The sequence below is a fragment of the Syngnathoides biaculeatus genome, chromosome 8, assembly GCF_019802595.1.
Source record: "Syngnathoides biaculeatus isolate LvHL_M chromosome 8, ASM1980259v1, whole genome shotgun sequence".
Classification (NCBI taxonomy): Eukaryota; Metazoa; Chordata; class Actinopteri; order Syngnathiformes; family Syngnathidae; genus Syngnathoides; species Syngnathoides biaculeatus.
Genome location: NC_084647.1, coordinates 32,650,968 through 32,675,429, shown reverse-complemented (window position 1 = coordinate 32,675,429; position 24,462 = coordinate 32,650,968). Strand labels below are relative to the sequence as shown.

At 44.2% G+C, this 24,462-nt stretch overlaps 1 protein-coding gene across 7 annotated transcripts in view; it reads right to left on the bottom strand.

Moving 5' to 3' along the window:
- The window catches only part of gkup (glucuronokinase with putative uridyl pyrophosphorylase), a 51,952-nt gene that overhangs the window by 23,984 nt on the left and 3,506 nt on the right, over positions 1–24,462 (bottom strand). For 4 of the 7 annotated variants that reach the window (XR_009795932.1, XR_009795934.1, XR_009795933.1 and 1 more), the window contains exons 2-16: positions 23,635–23,744; positions 23,480–23,524; positions 23,223–23,376; positions 23,078–23,152; positions 22,920–23,008; positions 22,662–22,815; positions 21,974–22,051; positions 20,199–20,290; positions 19,969–20,074; positions 19,755–19,834; positions 19,596–19,664; positions 15,514–15,574; positions 15,409–15,425; positions 8,713–8,770; positions 3,477–3,569 (exon numbers count right to left, since the gene is read on the bottom strand). Coding sequence is in view for 4 of the 7 variants with exons in the window: in XM_061826479.1 (XP_061682463.1) it covers positions 3,477–3,569; positions 8,713–8,770; positions 15,409–15,425; positions 15,514–15,574; positions 19,596–19,664; positions 19,755–19,834; positions 19,969–20,074; positions 20,199–20,290; positions 21,974–22,051; positions 22,662–22,815; positions 22,920–23,008; positions 23,078–23,152; positions 23,223–23,376; positions 23,480–23,524; positions 23,635–23,744 (1,281 nt within the window). In the remaining 3 variants the exon portion in view is untranslated. The remainder of the gene's footprint in view (positions 1–3,476; positions 3,570–8,712; positions 8,771–15,408; positions 15,426–15,513; positions 15,575–19,595; positions 19,665–19,754; positions 19,835–19,968; positions 20,075–20,198; positions 20,291–21,973; positions 22,052–22,661; positions 22,816–22,919; positions 23,009–23,077; positions 23,153–23,222; positions 23,377–23,479; positions 23,525–23,634; positions 23,745–24,462) is intronic. The other 3 variants (XM_061826481.1, XM_061826480.1, XM_061826482.1) reach the window with 3 other exon arrangements.

Here is a 24,462-nt window from a genome sequence, read left to right as displayed (position 1 = left end):
ACTTTTCGGAATATGAGGAGGACCGTGATTTGTATGACCGGCTGCCGGAGTACGACTCTGATTATTCTGATTATGAATCTGCTCGTCCGATCTTTCATCCCAGTCAGTTTGTTTCACCTACCCGCGTTTCCAGCACCCGAGTGACTTCGCCCTGTAGGTCCAAGTACACCAATCTGTACGAGGGAACCCGCTTGGCCACTACCCGGGACCTACGCGTGACGGCCAGAGGAGACGCCCCAGCGGGGCGCTCCCTTGTGCCTCCCGCTGCGCGGCAACTAAGACACAGTCCTCCCACTCCTCGCCGGCAATGGCGAAGCCCGCAGACCCGCAGCTGGTGACGAACCTTCCAGCCCAGAGGGAGGAGGAGCCGCCAAATCACGAGGCGTTCTACTGTGAAATGCGGGCGGAGATAGAGCGGCAGAGCGCCGAATTGGCGGCTCTCACGGCCCAGGTCCGGCAAGGATTGGCGAACCAGCCGAGCTATGCTGACGTCGCAACGCCAACGGACTCGCTGCTGATGCAGGTTCACGTGGCAGTTGGAACTGACCCGCTCCCGATACACGCCCACGTGTCAGTTTCGACTGACTCTCTGCCGATGCTCGTTCACGTTGCCCTGGAAACGGATTCCCCACCGCGCCACGCCCACGTTGCTGTTTCAACGAATGCACGGCAAGCTCACGTGGCAGTGGGGACCGACCCGATGCCGCCTCACGTTGCTGTCCAGGAGGTGGCGACGTCTCCACAGCCGCATCTCGTCCGTGCCCTGGAGTACCAGTGGCGACCGTTCCGCGGTCGCTCCCCGTTCTTGCTTTGTCGGCGACCGGTCCGCGGTCGTCCCCTGTTCCGGCTCCGACGGCAACGGGCAAGTCCATATGTTCCCGTCCAGGAGTTGGCGAGGGTGCCACCACCTTCTCAAGTTCCTGTCCAGGGGGAGGCGGCGATGGTGTCGCCACCTTCTCACGTTGCTGTCCAGGAGGAGATGGTGATGGTGTCGCCAGCTTCTCCCGCTGCTGTCCAGGAGGAGGTGGCGGCGATGGTGTCGCCAACTTCTCACGTTGCTGTCCAGGAGTTGGCGACAGTTCCCCAGCCGCCTCACGCTCCCGTCCAGGAGGAGGTGGAGTTGGTGATGCTGCCTCCGCCTTCTCACGTTCCTGTCCAGGGGGAGGTGGCACTGGCGCCGCCTTCTCACGTTGCTGTCCCGGAGGTGGCGATGGGTTCGCCGCATTCTCACGTTGCTGTCCAGGAGGTGGCGATGGCGATGGGGTCGCCGCCGCCTTACGCTCCCGTCCAGGAGGAGGTGGAGTTGGTGATGCTGCCGCCGCCTTCTCACATTGCTGTCCAGGAGGTGGCGATGGCGTCGCCGCCTTCTCACGTTGCTGTCCAGAAGGTGGCGATGGCGATGGGGTCGCTGCCTTCTCACGTTGCTGTCCAGGAGGTGGCGATGGCGATGGGGTCGCCGCCTTCTCATGTTGTTGTCCAGGAGGTGGTGATGGTGGTGGGGTCGCCGCCTTCTCATGTTGCTGTCCAGGAGGTGGCGATGGGGTCGCCACCTTCTCACGTTCCTGTCCGACAAGAGCTGGGGAGTTCTGTGGAGCCACCCTGGAGCTGGGGAGACTTCTGGATGGCTGTGATGGTGGCGGTCATGGCTCTGGTCCTTCTCTCCATCATCCTATTCGCTCCAGATGGCTCCCAGCCGCTTCATGACTTGGCCTCGTTGGTGACCAATCCAAGGCTGCCTACTGACCAAGCCTCGGTGGCAACCAATCCCTGCTCGTCTTGCAACCACGGCGTGGGAGGTTCTCGTCCGGAGCAGGGGCCTGCCTCGTTCTGGTTCCTGCTTCGCCGTTTGTTTCCTCACAGAGGTCGTCCGCCCGAATCGCCCCTTGGGGACCCTGGGGCTTGGCGTCCGGGTCGTCCTCCTGACTTGTACACCCGGACGCCTTGTGTTTGGTGGCCTGGACGGCCACCAGACTGGGGTTCGGGGGCGGTGGGGGGGGGGGGCGTGCCCTCCTCCGGACACCCCTTCCGCCCACCCCTGCCTGTGTTAATTATTGTCTGTTTTTTCATTTAGGCACGTCTGGGAGCCGTGCCTTTAAGGGGGGGTACTGTCATGATCCTGCCGCTCCAGCACGAGCTGTGCGGGTGCCCGCGCGGGTGCGCTGATTGGGAGGTGCACACCTGCGCCTCATGCAGCCTGATTACGCTGTGGATTTATATGACCGCGATGACAACTGGCCGGCGCCAGTTCGTTGATCTTCATGTCCCGTTCGTGTGCTCCGGTATCCCTGATCGAACCTGTGTGTACCGACCTTCGTCCGATCTCCGACCAACCTTGTAAGCCTGACTCCTTCGTTACTTCTGCCTGCTTTGATTGTTCTCCTGTGTCCCGACTCCTGCCTGCCCGCTCACCTGCTCTCTTCGCCCGACGTCCCAACTACCGCTGCTGCACCGGACTGCCTGCTCGATCCCCTACCTCTGCATATAATAAACGTGTCTCCCTGAACTACCTGGCATCTTCCGAGTCCTGCATTTGGGTCCTACTCTCGTTCCGATGGGACGTGACAGGAACAATTAGAAAGATGGAGACATGCACCAGAAAGGAGAGGAATGAAGATTAGCCGAAATAAAACAGAATATATGTGCGTGAATGAGAGGGGCTGAGGAGGAAGAGTGAGGCTACAGGGAGAAGAGATAGCACGGGTGGACAACTTCAAATATTTAGGGTCAACAATCCAGAGCAATGGTGAGTGTGGTAAGGAAGTGAAGAAACGGGTCCAAGCAGGTTGGAACAGCTGGCCGAAGGTGTCTGGCGTGTTATGTGACAGAAGAGTCTGGATGAAGGGCAACGTTTATAAAACAGTGGTGAGGCCGGCCATGATGTACGGATTAGAGACGGTGGGACTGGAGAAACAACAGGAAGCAGAACTGGAGGTAGCAGAAATGAAGATGTTGAGGTTCTCGCTTGGAGTGACCGGATTGGATAGGATTAGAAATTAGCTCATTAGGGGGACAGCCAAAGTTGGATGTTTTGGAGACAAGGTGAGAGAGAGGAGACTTCGATGGTTTGGACATGTTCAGAGGTGAGAGAGTGAGTATATTGGTAGAAGGGTGCTGAAGATGGACTGCCAGGGAAAAGAGCGAGAGCGAGAAGACCAAAGAGAAGGTTGATAGATGTTGTGAGGGAAGACATGATGGCAGTTGGGGTTAGAGAGGAAGATGCACGAGATAGGCTAAGATAGAAAAACATGACACGCTATGGCGACCCCTAACGGGAAAAGCCGAAAGGAAAAGAAGAAGAAGTTCATACATTTATCAAGAATCAAGGTAGAACAGCTGGCCACCCTTGCTAAGATGGGGGCCGGTCTGTTGGATAGTAAAGAAGAAACGATCATGAATATATTTTTTTATATAGCATCGGCAAGCCCTTTGATGACTGTTAGCGCATCAAGCAATCACCCACTACACGTGATACTAACCTGCACCACCCTGTCTTGAAGGCCAGCGGTAATGAAGAGTTCATCAGTTTCCACACTGAGAATGAAGTTGGCTCGGACTGGTTTTGGGAGATCCTGATATGTATGTAAACAGAGTTTGTCATTGCTTAGTGGCATATCTTCTTTAAACGAGAGTTCAGTATGAATGCTGTTTTGAATCTTGTATCTGACTCCCACCAAGTGCGAATGGGGTTATGTTTGTTTCCATGTTGTTTTGATTATGTTATTTTTTTCAGCTGTAGTGGTAAAAACATGCAGTTACTATCAAAATTACAGTGGGTAAAGAGAGTATTCCAACCCCTTGAAGTTTTCCACTCTTTTCTATTTCAGCCATTAAATAAAATCCTTTTTTTTTTCATATTTAATGTACACACAGAAACCCATATTGACAGGAAAAAAAAAAACAGAAGTGTTGACATTTTTGCTGATTTATTAAAAAAGAAAAATGTGAATATCAAACAATCATAAGTGTTCAGAACCCTCACACACTATTTTGTAGAAGCACCCTTTTGAGCTAATACATCCATGAGCCTTTTTGGGAAAGATGCAATAAGTTTTTCACACTTAGATTTGGGGATCCATTGCCATTCCTCCTACCAGATCCTCTCTAGTTCTGTCAGGTTGGCTGGTGAAGGTTTGTGGACAGATATTTTCAAGTCGCTCTAGGGATGCTCAATTGGGTTTAAGTCAAGGCTCTGGCTGGGCCATTCAAGAACAGTCACTGTGTTGTTCTGATGTCATTCCATTATACAAGCTGTGTGGTTAAGGTCATTGTTTTTATTTAAGGTGAACCTTCAGCTCAATCAGAGGTCCTGCGCACTTTGGATAAGGTTTTCGTCCAAAATATTCAAGTACAGTGGTACCTCAGTTTTCGAACGTCTCGGTTTTAGTACAAATCGGTTTTCGAACGAAAATTTCAAGATTTTTTTGCTTTAGTTTTCAGAGGAAAATTGGTATTCAAACACCCCGTCCAGCTGACCCACGATGATTTGTTATTGTGCTTTCGAACGCACCCTCGAAAAAAACGGAAAACACGTAACGCGCGTAATGGGCGCAACGCGGCGCAACCTGTTGACTCACACACTCCTCTGCTGGCGGACGTTTCCCATTACTGTAGTTACTTCTTTTTTTTCTTCAAATTGAGCAACATTAACCCCCGATCATGGCTCTAAAGAAGTCAAGTGGAATTGCTGGTGCTGAAAAAAGGAAAGTGGTACGTAAAAACTGTCGACTTCAACAAGAATTTGATAGCCGAGCACGAATCTCGTGTGCATGTTTCTGAGCTATTGAAGAAGTATGGCATGACAAAAATGACGATCAGCACCCTTCTGAAACACAAGAATGCCCTCAAAGCAAGTGATGTTGCTAAAGGAGGAGGATGTTGACCGAGCAGAGGCCACAGATCTTGGAGGAAGTCGAAAAGTTGTTTCTTATTTTCGCGAACAAGCAGCAGTTAGCTGGGGATAGTGTTGGCGAAGAAGGGAGGAGCTGTCATCTGATAAGGCTGAAGGCAGGAAGGATGTCTCAATTGCCGATATTAAAAATATCTGCGCCCAATGGAATGACATCCATAATTTTGTAGAACTTCATCACCTGAATAAAGCTGAATGTTCCAGAGCACTGGAAAATTTTAATGATGTTGTTATGAGCCACTTCAGAAAAGTGCTTCAAAGACGGCAGAAACAAACAGATTCGTTCTTTGTGAAAAAGGGGCAAGTAACCCCCACCAAAAACCTCTGAAACTGTTGTTTTGCATTGCATTTTTCTTTTGTTCCATTAAAGCTACCTCTAGTTACAAGTTATTTTTTTTTTACATTGCGTACTTTCTGTGCAAATTAAAAACAGTGTCCCCCCCCCCCCATTATTGCTTGTTTAAAGTTATTCTGCACTTTTGTTGATTAAAAAAAAAAAAGGTATACAAGGCTGGGGGCCGAGTCGCGACAGATATGGCAATGCACTCCCAGCCTAGCACACTCTACTAGGCTAAAGCATAAATTTTAAGCAAAAAAATAAATAGCTTTCTTAAATTATTTAATTATATAAAGTATTTAAATTAGACATGTATTTCTACTATGCAGTTTATTATCAAGAAAAGCTAAGAAAAAAAAATCGCTTAAAAAATATTTTTTCGTCTTGGAATGCATTATTTCATTTTCCATTCATTGTAATGGGAAAACGTGCTTTGGTTTTCGAACGTTTTTGTTTTCAACCAGCCTTCTGGAACGGATTGTGTTCGAGAACCAAGGCACCACTGTACTTGGCCACATTCATCTTTCTTTCGATTGCAACGAGTCATCCTTTCCCTGCAGCTAAAAAAGCAGAAATGCTGCCACCCCCGGCTTCATTGTTGGGATTGCATTGGACAGATGATGAGCAGTCGCTGGTTTTCTCCACAACTATTGCTGAGAATTAAGGCCAAATAGTTTTACCTCGGTCTCATCAGACCAGAGAATCTTATTTCTCAACATCTTGGAGCCCTTCAGATTTTTTTTAGCAAACTCCATGCGGGCTCTCGTGAGTACTGCACTGCACTCTGCTTCTGTTGGTCCACCATAAAGTTCCAACAGGTGGAGGGCTCATTTCCCAAATGAATCTCTGGAGCTCATCCACAGTCATCTTTGGGTTCTTCTTTACCTCTCTCTTGGATCTTCTCCCCCGATTACTCAGTTTGCCGGTATGGACCTAACTGTTTTTTCGCCACTATACATGATTTTGGCGTATATGGCTTTTTGTAACTCCCTCCATGAAGATCTTCTCGAGGGATTTGTTTTCGAGAAGAAACAGGAAGTGACGTACAGGGCAGTAGCGCACTCAAGTGTTCTCATCCGTTTATACTGCTGGAAGGTAGCTTGTTGTTCCTTCGTGTTAGCCAAAATGTCGGCTCGTTGTATTGCTGGATATTGCTCGAACACTCGGGAGGAGGGATTCACTCTTAATACTTTTCCAAAAGACCCGGTTCGTCATGAAAAATGGATTGTACAGGTGCACTGGACAAGAGCTTCGTCGGTTCCAAATGACAGGTAGGTGTGTATACAGCACTTAAAAAAAAAATAGTTGAGGCGGGGGCGTAATCCGTAAATCAGGGGTGTGAAATGTGTCGATGTGCGCAACGGAAGGCTTCCGTGCAGCAGCCGCTGAAGGACCCCACCGGCTTTGTGGATCGCTGCCAGCCTTGTCAACACGGCTTTGGCCAGGGCATCCCATCGCACCGCCAGGCTGCGGTTGCTCATCTCCGCCGCAGAGGTGGATCAGACGGGGAGGCGGTTTGGCTGCAGCGTCGTCGTCACTCGTCGGCGGTATCGTTTTTATCACTGCCACACGTAGGTGGATTGGGCGGGGAGGTGGTTTGGTTTCATGGGGTTTGGCCGTGATCCACATATAATCTAAATATGACTCGAAACAATAGGGTAATATTATCCCAGTCACTTCACTTGGTTGTGACATGTTCTCTTCTTTGAAAAGAGCTTCCGTGTCCCATAGTAGATGGCACAGCGTGTTTTCTATGGGGAATGTCCTGGTGTGACATCATGGACAGAAGATGCAGCCAATATGGCGACTACTTGGATGTCGAATGAGACTTCCGCAACTTTGCGCATGGATGACGCGCTCCCCGATCATATTTATTTTTTCATCTCGACATTGAAGTGAATAATGTTATATGTATTTTTCATTACAATATCTATTTTACAATGTTCATAGGGATGACACTTGACCTTTAAGTAAAGCTTTGCCACAATGTCTCTGAGCTCTTCAAGGGGTCATCCGTGGCCCAATGGTTAAGATCATCACCTGTGACTATCGGGAGCTCGGCTCAATACCCGAATTGGACCATTCATCAGTGTCAAATGGTTCAGTGGACAAATGGGTAAAGTGTCCCTGAGCAAAACACCGATACCCTAAACTGCTCCCAGGGCGCTCAAGTTGCCCATGCTCCAGTGTGTTCTATTAACAAGTGTGTGTTCACTGTGAGAACTACAATAGAGCTCGTGCACATGATGTCACCATTTTCACGGCGCCATATTGCTGGTCAAAAAGAGCTTCTCAACAGTGTGCGGGACATTGAACTGGAGCAGGATATTCACAATACCTGAGACTTGTTGTGCTGTTGGATGTTACAACAGATGAGACAGATATTCAAAGAGATCATTCTATGAAATACCATCTGAAAAGACGAGAAAAGATCGATGGATTTCGGCAATTAAATTTGATGGATGGTGCCCAACCAAATATACACGACTGTGTAGTGACCACTTCACTTCAGGTAGGATTTATTCTTCTCTATCTCAAATTCCCAATAAGTATTTATAATCCCAAGAACAATGCATAAAAAAAAAAAAAAAAAAACCACGAGTCGTCTCCAACGTACATGAAGCGTGTTGCAGCCACATGTTAATCTTAGGTAAAACTCTCCCCGACAGACTTTTTTTTTTCTAATTTGCATTCTTCTCAAATGAGTCCAATGCGTATTTAAAAAACGAAAATAAACCATCGGTCACACAGAGGTTTTCTGAAGTTCAACATGTGGCCACAGTAGAATAAAACACAGTTGGACTCCAATAAAAGTGTAGAAGCATCTCAGGGAAAATCAAAAGAAACAACATCAGCTGAATTAAAGGCAATGTTTTCATACTGTAAAATTTTAGTTTTTCTTTTTTAATACATCTGCCAAAAAATTCTAAATTCATTTTTTCCATCAATATCGGGTGCTGTGTGTACATTAATGGAGAAAAAAATGTTTGAACTTTCAGTTGACAAGCTTTCAAATTGTCCTTGTGTGTTTGATTGTAAACCATTTTAAGTTTTTTTTAAATTTTGTTGAATAATTTTCCTCATAGTTCTGAGGACCCGGGTTCAAAACCGTGAAATTTGCAAATGCTACCCGTGCCAGCGTGGGTTTTCTCAGAATACTCCACTTTCCTCCAACATCCCAAAAACATCCATGGTAGTTTAATTGAAGAACCTAAATTGCCTATATGTGTGAATGATTGTTTGTTTCTATGTGCCCTGCGACTGGCTGGCGACCAGTTCAGGGTGTACTCCGCCTTTCGCCCACAGTCAGCAGGGATAGGCTCCAGCACGCCCATGACTCTCGTGACAATAAGCGGTATGGCAGAAGAATGAAATTGGTATAAGGTTGAATGATTTGGAATGACTCTACAGTCTGCACTTGGAGGAGGTAACAATTAAAACAGGTCCTGAGCGTACATGACCTCCTTACATTATCTGTGAGGTGGAAAAATTTCATGAGACACTTCAGGGCAGCTGTGACGATGGCACTGCACAGAATATTACAAGACCATTACATTTTTTCATATTAACTGCATGAACCGCATACATTAACAGGAACTAATGGCAATGAAAAGCACGTACCGTACTTTCTCATGGACAATGCCTTTTTTTCCCCTCCCAAAATTGTCATAATATTGGCTATTATACATAGGCAGAGGTGGGTAGTAAGCAGAAGTGGGTATTAGTAATGTGTTGAATTTAATGCATTAATTTCACTTACACAAGTAACATTTTCCATAGTTTGTCAAAGTACTTAAAATGCACCATACTTTCTACTTTTACTTGAGTATTTATGTGAACAAGGATTGATACTTTTACTCTGTTACAATGATCGACATACCGTTCTTGCACGCGCGCGCCTATTTTTAGACTCCATCTTTGACTTCCGCATAAGGTGCCCATTGCGCCAATTACACGGGATTACTCTCATTTGACTCAAAGTCTCCAATTAGAGGACACAATGCAATCTGAACCACGCACGTAGCCTTCACGAGACAATTAAAATGACTCATTTTTCACAAATCAAATGATAAGACAGTTACATGACCGCACACGTAGCATTTGCGAGCAAATCAAAATGACTCATTTTGGAGGTGGGGGGGTGCCACCCGACTTTGTTTTACAGACTACAAAAAAAAACTTTTATCATGCAGTTCTTAAATAATGACTGCTTAAACTTGGATAATTCAGCCTACTTTTAATTTGAGAATAGACCTTGCAGTAATTTACATATGTTTCTGTAGTTGCTTTGGCAATACGTCTGACAAAACTAGCACTGTCCCTGCAGTGTCGCACATGAAATCACAATCACTAAGTCTGTTCTGCAAGCAGGTTCTTCATGAAGTAATTTTCGCGAATAAAATGAAAAAAAAGAAAAAAAACATGTCTGTAAGTAACAATGTATATGTTGTTGGTTTTGGGGCAAGTAAAAATTGAAATGGTGGCAAGTGTATGTCCATAAACCCTATGACGAGTACAATTTTTTAAAATCTAGATTTCCCTTGCCCGGACGCAGATCACCGAACCCCTCTCTGGAGCTAGGCCTGGAGATTGTGATCAAAGGCGAGTGCCCAGGGGCCGGGCCGACACGCATGGGGGTCGGCCGGGCATAGCACACAAGGGTAATGTGAGTCCGCCTTCCCATGGCCTCACCACCTGTGGGAGGTGCCAAAGGGGTCGGGTGCAGTGTGAGCTGGGCGGTGGGCGAAGGCAGGGACCTTAGCGAGCCAATCCCCGGCTACAGAAGCTAACTCTAGGGATGTGGAACATCACCTCTCTAACAGGGAAGGAGCCTGATCTCGTGTGTGAGGTCGAGAAGTTCTGACTATATAGTTGGGCTCACCTACACACATGGCTTGGGGTCTGGTACCAGTCTTCGAGAAGGGTTGAACTCTCTTCAACTCTGGAGTCATGGTAAGAGCCGCTGAGCAGGTGTGAGTATACTTATTGCCCTGCACCTCGGTCCCTTTACAGGGGGTTTGACCCCGGTGGACGAGAGGGTAGCCTCCCTTTGCCTTCAGGTGGGGAAGATGCGTCCTGACTGTTGTTTCTGCCAATCCACAAAAACAACAGCTCAGAGTACCCACACATTTTGGAGTCCTTAGAGGGAGTGTGCTGGAAAGCGCTCCCACTGGGGACTCCATTGTTCTGCTGGAGGACCTCAATGCTCAGGTGGGCAATGACAGTGAGACCTGGAAGTGCGTTGTTGGGAAGAAAGGCCCCCATCATCAGAACGCAAGCAATGTTCTGTTACTGGACTTATGTCCTCTTAAAGGATTACTCATAAACACCATATTCAAGCAACATCCACATGTGCATTTGGCACCAGGACACCCGAGGTCACAGTTTGATGATCGACTTTGTGGTTGTGTCTTGGACACCCGGGTGAAGAGTGGGATGGAGCTGTCAACTGATCACCACCTGGAGGTGAGTTGGCTCCGATGGTGGGGGAAGATGTCAACATGGCAAGGGTTGAGTCCAAGTGGACCATGCTCCGCGCCTCAGTTGATGAGGCAGAAATTCTTGAAACTATTGGTGGACACCAACGGTAAGGGATGCCGACAAGCTGAAGGAGCCCTATTGAGCATTTTTGGCCTGTGGTACTCCTGGGGCAGGTGACGGCTACTGGCTGGCCGAGCAGAGTACAGCTTTGGTGCAGTCTGAAGCAAAAACTCAAGCATTGGAGGAGTTCAGTGAGGCCATGGAAAATGAGGGCTTCGACGATATTCTGGTCGCCCATCTGGCGTCTAAGCAGGGGGAAGTGCATCTTCAAAACTTTGTATAGTGGGGACGGGACGCTCCTAACCTCAACCTGGGATATTGTGAGTAGGAGGGGAGAATACATCAAAGACCTCCTTGATGGCACCAACACACCTTCCAATGAAGAAGCAGAGACTGGGTTGGCTGTCTGTGGGGTTGTAGTCACCGACGTTGTGAAAACGCTCTTCTGTGGCGAGGCTGTGGGGGAGGATGAGATTCGCCAGGATTTCCTAAATGCTGTGGATGTTCTGGGGCTGTCCTGGTTGACACGCCTCTGCCATATCGCGTGGACATTGGGGACAGTGCCTCTGGATTGGCAGACTGGGGTGGTGATCCCCCTTTTTAAGAAGGGGGGCCGGAGGGTGTGTTCCAAATACAGGGGGATCACACTCCTCAACCTCTATGATAAGGTCTGTTTAAGAGTGCTGGAGAGGAGGGTCTGTTGGGAAGTTGAATCTCAGATTCGGGAGGAGCAATGTGTTTTTTTTTTCCTGGACTGTGGAACAGTGGACTGGCCCGTACCCCAAGGGTATATGAGAGTTCTCCCAACCAATCTACACGTGTTTTGTGGACTTGGAGAAGGCATTTGACAGTGTCCCTGCGGGAGTCCTGTGAGGGATGCTTCAGGAGTATGGGGTACTGAGCCCCCTGAGACGGGTTGTTCAGTCCCTGTACAACCCTTATCAGAGTTTGGTTCGCAAGACTGGCAGTAAGTCAGAATGATTTTCGGTGAGAAATGGATCCCCATCCCTTGTCACTGATTCTGCTCTTAATTGTTATGGACAGAATTTCTACGGGCTGCCGAGGCATGGAGAGGGTTTGGTGGCCTCAGCATTACATCTCTGTTTTTGCAGATGATGTGGTTCTGTTTGCTTCAAGCCGTGATCTCAACTCTCACTGGAGTGGTTCACAGCCAAGTGTGAAGCAGCTGGGTTGAGAATCAGCATCTCCAAATCTGAGACCGTGTTCCTCAGTCGGAAAAGGGTGACGTGCCCTCTCCAGGTCAGGGATGAAATCCTGCCCAAAGTAGAGGAGTTCAAGTATCTTGGGGTCTTGTTACAAACCGGAAAAATGGGTTTCCTCTACGGGGTATCAGGGCTCTCTCTTAGAGATAGGGTGATAAACTCAGTCATCTGGGAGGGGCTCAGAGTAGAGCTGCTGCTCCTGTTCATTGGGATGATCCAAATGAGAAGCTATAGCATTTGATATGGATGCCTACCGGACGCCTTCCTGGTGAGGTGTCCCAGGCACATCTCACCAGAAGCTGACCTGGGACACACGAGAGAGACTCCTGGCTGGCCTGGGAATGCCTTGTGATCACCACGGAAGAGCCGGATGAAATAGCTGGGGAAAGGGAAGTCTGGGTGTCCCTGCTAAAGCCCAAGCAACCTGACATGAGATAAGCGGTAGAAGATAGACGGATGTGCGTCATCTCACATTCTATTATTTCATTTTATGTTATGCTCTGATAAACAAAAATCAGAAGTTATTTGAGTAATCTTTATTGAATTCTTTTTTACTAAAGTAAGTATTTGGATGACTACTTTTTACTCTTACTTGAGTCATATTATTTTACAGTAACAGGATTCTTATTTAAGCACAATATTTAGCTACTCTACCCACCTCTAACATACAGTGAAGAAAATAAGTATTTGAACCCTCTCCTATATTGCAAGTTCTCCCACTTAAAAATCATGGAGGGGTCTGAAATTTTCATCGCAGGTGCATGTCCACTGTAAGAGAGATAATCCAAAAAGAAAAATCCAGATATCGCAATGTATGATTTTTTTAACGATTTTCTTGTGTGATACAGCTGCAAATAAATATTTGAACACCTGAGAAAACCAATGTTAATATTTGGTATAGTAGCCTTTGTTTGCAATTACAGAGGTCAAACACACCCACACACCAGGTTTGCACACACTGCAGGAGGGATTTTGGCTCACTCCTCCACACAGATATTCTCTAGATCCGACAGGTTTCTGGGCTGTCGCTGAGAAACATGGAATTTCAGCTTCCTCTGAAGATTTTCTATTGGGTTTAGGTGTGGACACTGGCTCGGCCACACCAGAACCTTGATATGCTTCTTACGGAGCCATTCCTTGGATTTCCTGCCTGTGTGCTTTGGGTCATAGTCATGTTGAAAGACCCAGCCACGACCCATCGTCAATGCTCTGACTGAGGGAAAGAGGTTGTTCCCCAAAATCTCACAATATATGGCCGCGGTCATCCTCTCCTTAATACAGTGCAGTCGCCCTGTCCCATGTGCAGAAAACACCCCCAAAGCATGATGCTACCACCACATGCTTCACAGTTGGGATGGTGTTCTTGGAATGGAACTCATCGTTCGTCTTCCTCCAAACACGGTTCGTGGAATTATGATGAAAAATTTCCATTTTGGTCTCATCTGACCACAAAACATTTTCCTATAACTCCTCGGTATCATCCAAATGGTCATTGGCAAACTTAAGACGGGCCTTGACATGTGCTGGTTTAAGCAGGGGAACCTTCCGTGCCATGCATGATTTCAAACCAAGACATCTTAGTGTATTACCAACAGTCACCTTGGAAACGGTGGTCCCAGCTCTTTTCAGGTCATTGACCAAGTCCTGTCGTGCAGTCCTGGGCTCATTCCTCACCTTTCTTAGGAACATTGAGACCCCATGAGATGATATCTTGCATGGGGCTCCACTCCGATTGAGATTGACCGTCATGTTTAGCTTCTTCCATTTTCTAATGATTGCTCCAACAGTGGACCTTTTTTCACCAAGCTTCTTGGCAATTTCTCCATAGCCCTTTCCAGCCGCGTGGAGTTGCACAATTTTGTCTCTGGTGTCTTTGGACAGTGCTTTGGTTTTGGCCATGTTATAAGTTTTAGTCTTACTTATTGTATGGGGTGGACGGGTGCCTTTATGTCGCTAACGACCTCACACAGGTGCATCTGATTTGGGAGAATACATGGAGTGGAGGTGGACTTTTAAAGGCAGACTAACAGGTCTTTGAGGGTCAGAATTCTAGCTGATAGACAGGTATTCAAATACTTATTTGCAGCTACATCACAAATAAATCATACATTGTGATTTCTGGATTTTTCTTTTTAGATTATTTCTCTCACAGTGGACATCCACCTACAATGAAAATTTCAGACCCCTCCATGATTTCTAAGTGGGAGAACTTGCAATATAGAAGGGTGTTCAAATACTTATTTCTTCACGGTATATTTTGTTGCCCCCACCTTAAAATCAAAGTTTGTTTGTGCAGCCGTCGAGTTTTTTATGAATGGCACTTTTACAGTGTTGTGTGCAGAGGGGTATAAGGCTCTCGGGAGCGTGACATCGACCGGAAACATTTTTCTGAGTGAAAATTACAGCAGTGATTCCATGAAGCATTTTATTTTTACTTTTGCACACAACTTGTTGGCATCACCGTCCTTACCCTATTTTGTTTTAAAAATAAATAGATAAAAAGACGTTTGAGAAGATTGCATTTTCTTTTAAATTTCTAATTGAAATTGGCCCCGCGTGTATGGGCACCGAGGCTGTAGCCCAGCCTCAGCCAGACGCTGCCTCCAGCGGCCCCAAGGTAAATTGAGTTCAAGACCCCTAATCTAGAGGTTATGAAAAAGATGTACACTTTCATTCTAATGTCATTGCTACCTGGAGGTTATGAGAAAGGTGTGCACTTTCATTCTAATATACTGCCACCTAGAGGTTATGAAAAACCTCTAGCCTACACTTCTATTCCGATATGACTGGTACATATGACTGCACGTATGTACAGTTGTGCTCGTGAGTTTGGGATTATTTGTTGTTGTTTCTTTTAAATACAACTGATGACTAAACAACAACCATCATTAATTTCTTCATGGGTATGTTTTGTTTATCTATAATCCTTTTCTGAAATGCCCGAAAGATAAATTTTAATCCCATTAAAATAAAATTAAATGTTTTTGCCAGCCTTTCTTGTTTTCTTTAAAGAAGTGTAATCATCTCACATATTCTCAATAATAATAATAATCAAATATGAGCACAAATGTGTTTTTTCATTTTCTAAATTAAAGTAGGGCTATGAATTTAAAAATAAGAAAATATAAATTAAAAAGTATTGTGTTCCGATAAAGTGCTACAGTTCAGAATAATTCTTTAAAAAAAATAATAAAATACAGATAATCATGTTTTGATCATGTGGGTAGAAACAAAACCATCCATTGTAAAAATGCATTTTATATAGTTAGAAGGATTAAACAGAATTTTGAGGTCAAGTCTGAGGGTATGTATTACACATGGGTGCGCATTATACATGAGAAAATACTGTGACTGTGTGTAACTATTTGAATTGGATGATAGGAAGGAAGAACATTATTAACCTGCTTCCAGCGAGGCCCTACAAAAAAAGACAGAAAAGGATGTTTCAATTTCCTCTTTTAGTTTCTCTGAGCAATTCATGAATTGGTACACGAGAAGACCCTCACCACTTGTCGAGGAATATTTGTGTCATACTTTAGTGTGAAGTTCTTCTTTGTCAATGCGATGCTGTGGAGACATATGTTGAAAGAACACATCAATGGCAAAACACTAGCATTGATGTACAGTGCTGTGAAAATGTATGTCACTTTCCTGATTTCAGATTTCTTTTTTTTTTTGCATATCCATCACACACACAAAGATATCAAATCATAAACCAAGTTTAATATCATTCAGAGACCACCCAAGGTAATAGAGAAATGCAGTTTTCAAATGACAATTGCATTTAGTAAGGGTCACCTTTTTCTTCTTTTCCTTTCAGCTTGTCCCTATTAGGGATCGCCACAGCGTACCATCATTTTCCATCTCAGCCTATCTTGTGCATCTTCCTCTCTAACACCCACAGTCTTCATGTCCTCCCTCACAACATCCATCAACCTTTTCTTTGGTCTTTCTCTCGCTCTTTGGTCTGGCAGCTCCATCATCAGCACCCTTCTACCAATATAGGCACTCTCTCGCCTCTGGACATGTGCAAACCATCGAAGTCTGCTCTCTAACCTTGTCTCCAAAACATCCAATTTTGGCTGTCCCTCTAATGAGCTCATTTATAATCCAATCCAACCTGGTCACTCCAAGTGAGAACCTCAACTTCTTCATTTCTGCCACCTCCAGTCCTGCTTCCTGTTGTTTCTTCAGTGCCACTGCCTCTAAGCCATACATCATGACTGGCCTCACCACTGTTTTATAAACTTTGCCCTTAATCCTAGCGAAGACTATTCTGTCACATACAACACCAGACACCTTCTGCCAACTGTTCCACCCTGCTTGGACCCGTTTTTTAACTTTCTTACCACACTCTCCAATGCTCTGTATTGTTGACCTCAAATATTTGAAGTCGTCCACCCTTGCTGTCTCTTCTCCCTGGATCTTCAATCTTCCCCCACCGACCCTCTCATTCATGCAAATATACTGTTTTACTTCAGCTAATCTTCATTCCTCTCTTTTCCAGTTCACGCCTCCATCTTTCTAATTGTTCCTCCACCGGCTCCCTGCTTTCATTGCAGATCACAATATCATCTGTGAACATCATGGTCCAAGGGGAATCCAGTCTAACCTCTTCTGTCAGCCTATCAATTACTACCACAAACAGGAAGGGGCTCAGCGCGGATCCCTGATGCAGTCCCACCTCCCCATTAAATTCTTTTGACACACCTACGGCGCATCTCACCTTTATTCTGCTGCCCTCATACATGTCCTGTACTATTCTAAGATATTTCTGCACCACACCGGACCTGCGCATGCAGTACCACAGTTCGTCTCTTGGTACTCTGTCATAGGCTTTCTCTAGGTCCTTCTGACCTCTGTATTTTTCCACGAGAATCCAAAGGCAAATAAGGAATCTGTGGTACTCTTTCTAGGGCATGAAATCATACTGTTGCTCGCATACACTTACTTCTGACCTGAGTCGAGCCTCCACTACTCTTTCCCATAACTTAATTGTGTGGCTCATCATCATTATTCCTCTGTAGTTTCCACAGTTCATCATCTTTGTTCTTAAAAATGGGAACGAGTACACTTTTCCTCCATTCTTCTGGCCTCTTCTTTCCTGCTAGTATTCTATTGAATAAGTTGGTCAAAAACTTTACAGGCACCTCTCCAAATTGCTTCCATACCTCCACTAGTATGTCATCAGGACCAACTGTCTTTCCATTTTCCATCCTGTTCAGTGCGTTTCTAACTTCCCCCTTACTCATCATTTCCACTTCCTGGTCATTCACGCTTGCCTCTTCTACTCTTCCTTCTTTCCCATTTTCTACATTCATTAACTTCTCAAAGTACTCTTTCCATCTACGAAGTACACTATTGGCATCAGTCAACATATTTCCATCGTTCCCACCTCTGTCCCTCTGTCTGGCCAAATTATAGGGATCCTTTTCTTCTTCTTTCATATCCAAACTGGTGTACATGTCGTCATATGCCTCTTGTTTAACCTTCGCCACCTCTACCTTTGCTCTATGTCGCATCTCAATGTACTCCTTTTGCCTCTCCTCAGTCCTCTCCGTGTCCCACTTCTTAGCTACTCTCTTTCCTTGAATGACTTCCTGTATTTTGGGGTTCCCACCACCAAGTTTCCTTCTCCCCTTTCCTACCAGAAGACACCCCAATTACTCTCCTGCCTGCCTCTCCTTGGCAGTAGTATTCCAGTCTTCTGGGAGCTCTTCCTGTCCGTCTAGAGTCTGTCTCAGCTCTTTCTGAAAGCCCATACAACTTTATTCTTTTCTCAACTTCCACCACCTGATTCTCTGCTTTACCTTTGCGTTTTTAATCTTCCTACCCACTACCAGAGTCATCCTACACCCCCCCCATCCTATGCTGTCGAGCTACACTCTCCTCCACCACTACCTTACAGTGAGTAACCTCTTTCAAAATTTCGTCTGCACAAAATATAGTCCACCTGCGTGCTTCTACCTCCACTCTTGTAGGTCGCTCTATGTTCCTGTCACTTCTGGAAAAAAGTGTTCACCACTGCCAATTCACCAAATGCTCCAAAAAATCCAAACCTAAATAATTGCTCCCCCCCATTAAATCACAAAGTCGCTAGATAAACTGCAAAGTTGGGAAACGTGATGTCAATTTCACAAGCCACACCCAAACCTGATTTCCATCGTACTTCTTCATACAAAATTAATTCAATAGAATCTGTCAGAGAAAGTGAAGTAGACTACAAGATCTCAAGAACCTTTGCATCATGCCACAATTCATAGAAATTCAAAAAGAAATGGGAAAAATTTGATTGAAATCCATTTGTTACAAAGCCATTTCCAAGTCTTTGGAGCTAAAACAAACAATTATCAGAGCAACTATCCAAAATGACAAAAAACTGGGAACACTGGCAAACCTTCCCAGGAGTGGACGATCAACTAAAATTACTCCAAGACTGCGACATCAACTCATTCAAGAAGTCACAAAAGAACCTTGAACAACATCTAAAGTTAAGATCAGTGTTCATGAGTCTACCATAAGACTGTCCAAAAATGACATCCATGGTAGAGTTGCCAGGAAAAAAATACTGGTGTCAGCAAAGAATACAAAGGCTCATCTCACATTTACAGAGAAACATTATGTGGACTGACGACTCAAAAATCAAACTGTTAGGAAGGTGTGTGGCCCATTCCACCGAGGGTAAAAATGGAAAAGCATTTGATAAAAAGAACATTGTCCCAACAGTGAAACATGGTGGTGGCAGTGTGATGGTCTGGGGCTGCTTTGCTACTTCGGGACCAGGACAACTTGCTGTGATTGATGAATTCTGCTTTGTACCAGAAAATCCAAAACGATTATCCCAAGAAGAGTGGGAGAAAATTCCGCAAAAGGGATGTGAAAGACTCATCAGCAATTATCTTGAACACTTGATTTCAGTTGTTGCTGCCAATGGTGACACAACCCGTTAGTAAGCTGGGGAGCAATTACATTTTCAGAGGTTCAGAAAGGTTTAGATTTTTTTCCCTATGTTAATAAACTCAATTGTCATTTGAAAACTGCAGTTTGTATTTCCTTGGGTTGTCTCATAGTGATATTATAATTGGTTGGATGATTTGAAACCTTTGTGTGTGATAGATGTGCATAAAAAAACTGAAATCAGGAATGGTGCAAATACTTTTTCACGGCACTGGAAATAACTATACGACACAAGTCAGTTTTCTGAGTCATTTGTCTACAGCAAAAAATAAATGTGTCATTTCACCTGAGGCAATGCCATTTAAGATTTAGTCGTAGTATGGAATTTAATACTAATACTGATAACACTATTAATTTACACTAATCTATAGCTGTGCTTTCCTTTTGGATTTTATATGATAGTGTTTCCATGTTGTCAGCCACTGACCTAGTGAAGCTTGCGAGTCATAGTACGGAAAGATTTGTGACAGAACTGTGTGTAACGGTGTGTAAATTCGCCACACTGACGGTCTGTATGAGGACCCGTCCTCTTAAATTGGTTGGTGAATGATGATATTTTTCAAAGATAAAATGAGTACAATTCTTACGTGAAGTTATGTATTCAATATTAGTACATGGAACAAAATATCACCCATGTTTGCAGCAGAACTGGTAGAATTTCTTGCAAGTTGCTTGCAAGAGCCGGAGGCCCCCAAGGTATCTGCAATGGATGATCGGTAGATATAACAATAAAAAATTAAATTAAAGTTGTGTATTGCAGGCAAATTTGTTTTATTTTTAACATACACACCCTTCTTTCCGACTGATACTAAATAAATCTTGCAAGCTTCCAAACTCTGTTGGGTCATTAAGTGGATGAGGAAGGAGAATCTGTAAAATCACAGAAATAGAAGTTATTTCTCACTGGAATTATTATTTTATTACAGTGCTACAGTACTTTATTATATTCATTGGAATTCATTATTAATGTATTGTTGGCCGCACTAGTGTGTGTTTTTCCGTACCAAAGTTTGGCTTTTCACCAAGGTGACTTCGGCCCAGAAGTTCTTGATAGTCATCGCGATGGTTTTCCCGTTAAAGCCGTCTGATGGATTTCCCATTAATCCAACCCTGTGTCATAATTTTTTTTTCATAATAGTAATTGCATGCTCTTGGTAGGGAGTAAATAATGTCATTAAATATAAACAAATGTAATTAATATTATTGTCACCATTATTATTATTATTACACAAACCTGGCAAACGACCGAAATGTGATTGATCTGGTGGATTTGTCTTGTTGTTTGGTGGAGAACCAAGTGAGCCACTTCATGTAGTCTGACAGACCCTGAGATTTTAAGAGACAAATGCCAATCAGGAAGGATTCATGAAATGCACATCATTTTAATTTTAGATGCAAATTTCTTTATAAAATGCCACAAAATTAGCATCTTGTTCAACTCTCAGGACTCTTACCCCCAAAATGTGCAGTAAAATTCAAAACATAAATGTACATTTAATCAAATGATGAGCATTGTATTGGATGTGGATGATATTTTTGGACATTCTGATGAATTTATCACAAACCAAATTGCCTTCTAAATTGTACAACATACTAAAATTTATCAAAGGTTGTCAATGGTACACTTTCACTGTCCAAATGTTACCTAAGTTATTCCCACCAATCCTCCAAGCAAGTGGCCTAACTTTGGTGGGAAAGATGGGGTGGAAAAATGCTTCTTTTGATGCCCACCCCCAGAGATCTTTGTTTTTTTATTTATTATTGTTGTCAATTCCAAATGTATCATTCCGGTGTACTGTGAGGGTCATGTGGACAACAATTATGTATGGAAAAAACAGCCTGCAGTACTGGTTATCAAACTGTTTACAGTGCAAATTCATTTTTATTGCAGGCTACATCAGTTATGCTTTTCCCTCAGTGCCCTATAACTAGCGCCACCTTGGCGCAGCTGTAGAATGTTGGCCTCATAGTTCTGAGAACCGGAGTTCAAACCCCGGCCTCCCCTTGTGTGGAGTTTGCATGTTCTCCCCATGCCTGCGTGGATTTTCTCCAGGCACTCTGTTTTCCTCCCACATCCCCAAAACACACATTCATTGCAGAGTCTAAATTGCTCCTAGGTGTGATTGTGTGTGTGGCTGTTGTCTGTCTCCATGTACCCTGCAATAGGCTGGCAACCAGTTCAGGTGTACCCTGCCTCCTGCATGATAGCTGGGATTGGCCCCAGCACTCCCACCACATTTGTGGGGATAAATGTCTCAGAAAATGGATGGTTGGATGGGCCCAATGACTATGAAAACTACTGACGGTACCTGTACAGTATGGTCACCTTAGCACATTATTTCCATATACACAATTGAGACAATCAGAATAAAAATCAGCCTTATTGGCGAGGTGGCAAGGATTTTTTTCCTCTGGTAATGGGAGCCGGTAGTATAAGAGCAAACAGCCACTATGATGAACTATAACACTATGATGACCTGTACTGTACCCCATGCAACAGCAAGATGTAGTAAAAATATCATCCATCCAGCCATTTTCAGAGCTGCTTATCCTCACAAGGGTCACGGGGGTGCTGGAGCCAATCCAGGCTGTCATCGGGAACGAGGCAGGGTACATTTTGAACTTGTTTCCAGCCAATCGCAGGGCACATGGAGATAGACAACAGTCGCACTCACAAACATACCTAGGCAATTAAGAGTCTCCAATTAATGCTTGTTTTTGGAATGTGGGAGGAAAACAGAGTGCCCGGAGAAAACCCACACAGGCTCAGGGAGAACATGCAAAGTCCACATAGGCGGGGCCGGGATTTGAACCCCAATCCTCAGAATTGTGAGGCCAACGCTCTGGAGATGTGCCGACCATGCCGCCCCAAAAAAAAAAAAAAATTTAAAAAAAATTATATGTATATATATATATATATATATATATATATATATATATATATATATATATATATATATACACACACACACACACACACACACACACACACACACACATCAAACATACCACTTGTCCAATTAGGTGGAAACCCATTGGAAGCTTCATTCCAAACACATCAAGTTGATTCTGGTTGATCACTTGCTCCTAACAAGAAATGGCTGTATCAGCAACAGTTACCTCAACCAAAAGACCCTTCGTGCCATTTTACAAAAGTACAGTGGAAGTTATTGAGTGGAATGTCGCTGAAGCCAGAAGATTTAGAATAATCTGAATGATTAATTATTTAATTTGGGTTTTTTTGTGGGTAATGAACACCACACAGCAGTGTACAAATGAAATGAAAAAGGAATTATGAACTTTCAACAAAGGGATAGCATTGTCGACAAAAGCAGATTCCAACCCAGCTGGTCACTGCAATGTTTGAAATGATAGTAAATTAACATCACGATGCAAAGAAAGGCTACAGAGCACACCGTACAATTCCTTCCGCTTTTGGTCTGTATGGATGAAACTACACAAAGAAGTAATAAATCCCTCACACTGCAAAGGTAATGTTGAGTCAACATTTTTTCACTATCCAGCTGTTACTTTACTTCTATACTTGAATGACAGATAAAAAGGATAACAAACACAATGTTACACTTTCCAAAAGGCTGAAAGGATAAGTAGATTTTTTTTTATTCCGTAAAACGTGATAGAGTGATTTTGGCTAAATTGACAGTGCCTTTTCTGAAAAATACGTTTCTTTACAAACCCAGAAACTTCCAAAGGATCTGTCTGTGGTTTCCGTCTTATTTAGATGGTCAGACAGGTATGGGAGAGTCTCTTTCTGGATACAATAAAACATCACACTGCTTAGACATGAAGTTGTGAGCCCTTCCACGGGTTTCTCCAAGAAACGAGTTATCCTGAATCAAAAGAAACACTATCTTAAGGCCCAGTCTGGATTTGCGATGGTCGAGATTTTCGTGGACTAAAAAGAAAAAAAAAAACGATTCATATTTATTGTTACCGATGGGAATCAGGGCAGACTTCAACAATTCCCCTGTAGTTGTATTTCTCGCCTTCCTCCATCTCATAGTAGATGATCAACTCTCCAGGCTTGGGCACAGACTCAAAATAAATGCATTTCTCTCGATGCATCATTGCGACAAAAAAGAGGATTCTCACCTTTGACCGGAAGAACTGGATCACTTGAGCAAGGTCAAAGTTTTGGTCCTCACATAACATATTTCCTTGTATCTGCTTACATAGAGGAGAACTCAAGACCAAGAAATACCATAGCGACAGATTTATTTTAGACAGACTCATATACCACGATGATGTCATCTTGCAGTTTACGGCAGCGTATAACCAGCTCGACGTCAGCCACATCGCCAAGACTGTCCTCCGGTGTGGTGCTGCCATTATTGATTATGTTTTCCACCGGGAAATCATTGGCTGTGGCCCAGCGCTCAAAATGTTTATATCTAATCAGAGGAGACCATCAAACAATAAAATCATCACTTTGGTTTCCAATTGGTGTATTTCTGTTTTTTAAGAACTCAAAACTGGAGCTGTTTCAGCACTCACTTGTCTGCATTGGTGACAAGATACGCCTCTGTGAATAGCTGACGCCTGAGGTCGGAGAAGACAAAACGAGTAGATATAGGCTAGCTTAACATTGTAATAACAAAGAAATGTAGACATTTATCTCTGTTAAGGGATCGCATGTCATTGAAACTCACACATTGACAGTTTTCCACCAAAAGTCCAAAATCTTCATTCCTCCAATGCCAGGAAGCAAAGTCACTGGTACTCCAATTAGGTGGCTGTAAAAGTCTGTATCATCGTTCTGCTTGAGAAGAGACGAATAAGAACAGGATATGTATCGGTAACTCACAAGCAATGTTCCCTTTAATTTTTTATGTCAGAGCAAACACACTAAGTCCCCGAGCAGCCCCTTTGACCACTATCAGCAACATCAGACATGTGCTATCCATTGAAGTTATATGGCTTATTAAAATAATCAAATTACAGCATTTACATTCCCATCAGAACACATTTATTAAGAAAAATTTTAAGTTTTTGCAAACTTACAATGAAAATGTCAAATTTACGTTCTTTTAACGATACAAAAAAACCATAGATTGCTAGCTACGAGATAGGCTTAGATGGAAAAAGATGACACGCTCTGGCGACCCCTAACGGGACAAGCCGAAAGCAAAAGAAGAAGAGGTTTCAGGCAAGCCTGCACAGCTGTATGATACCACTAATCTGGGCTGGGTTCTAACCATGAACATGGGATACCACAAATTGAAGCCTGGATCCACTAAAAAGAATTCAGCAAGATTTCAGCGAAATACAGAACGGGCAGCAAAACGTCGGCACCTTGATGCTGCAAGCAGTCTGCGCATGCTACAGGATGACTTGTTTGCGTGATGCATTCTTAAGTGCATGTCTTTGTGGAATTATATTGGCATGATGACTGTAGTTTCCCAAGCATGCTTTATAAGCTTAAGATAATGGACTTTGCATTCTTCCTTCAACATTGGCAGTGACATTTTGACATTCAA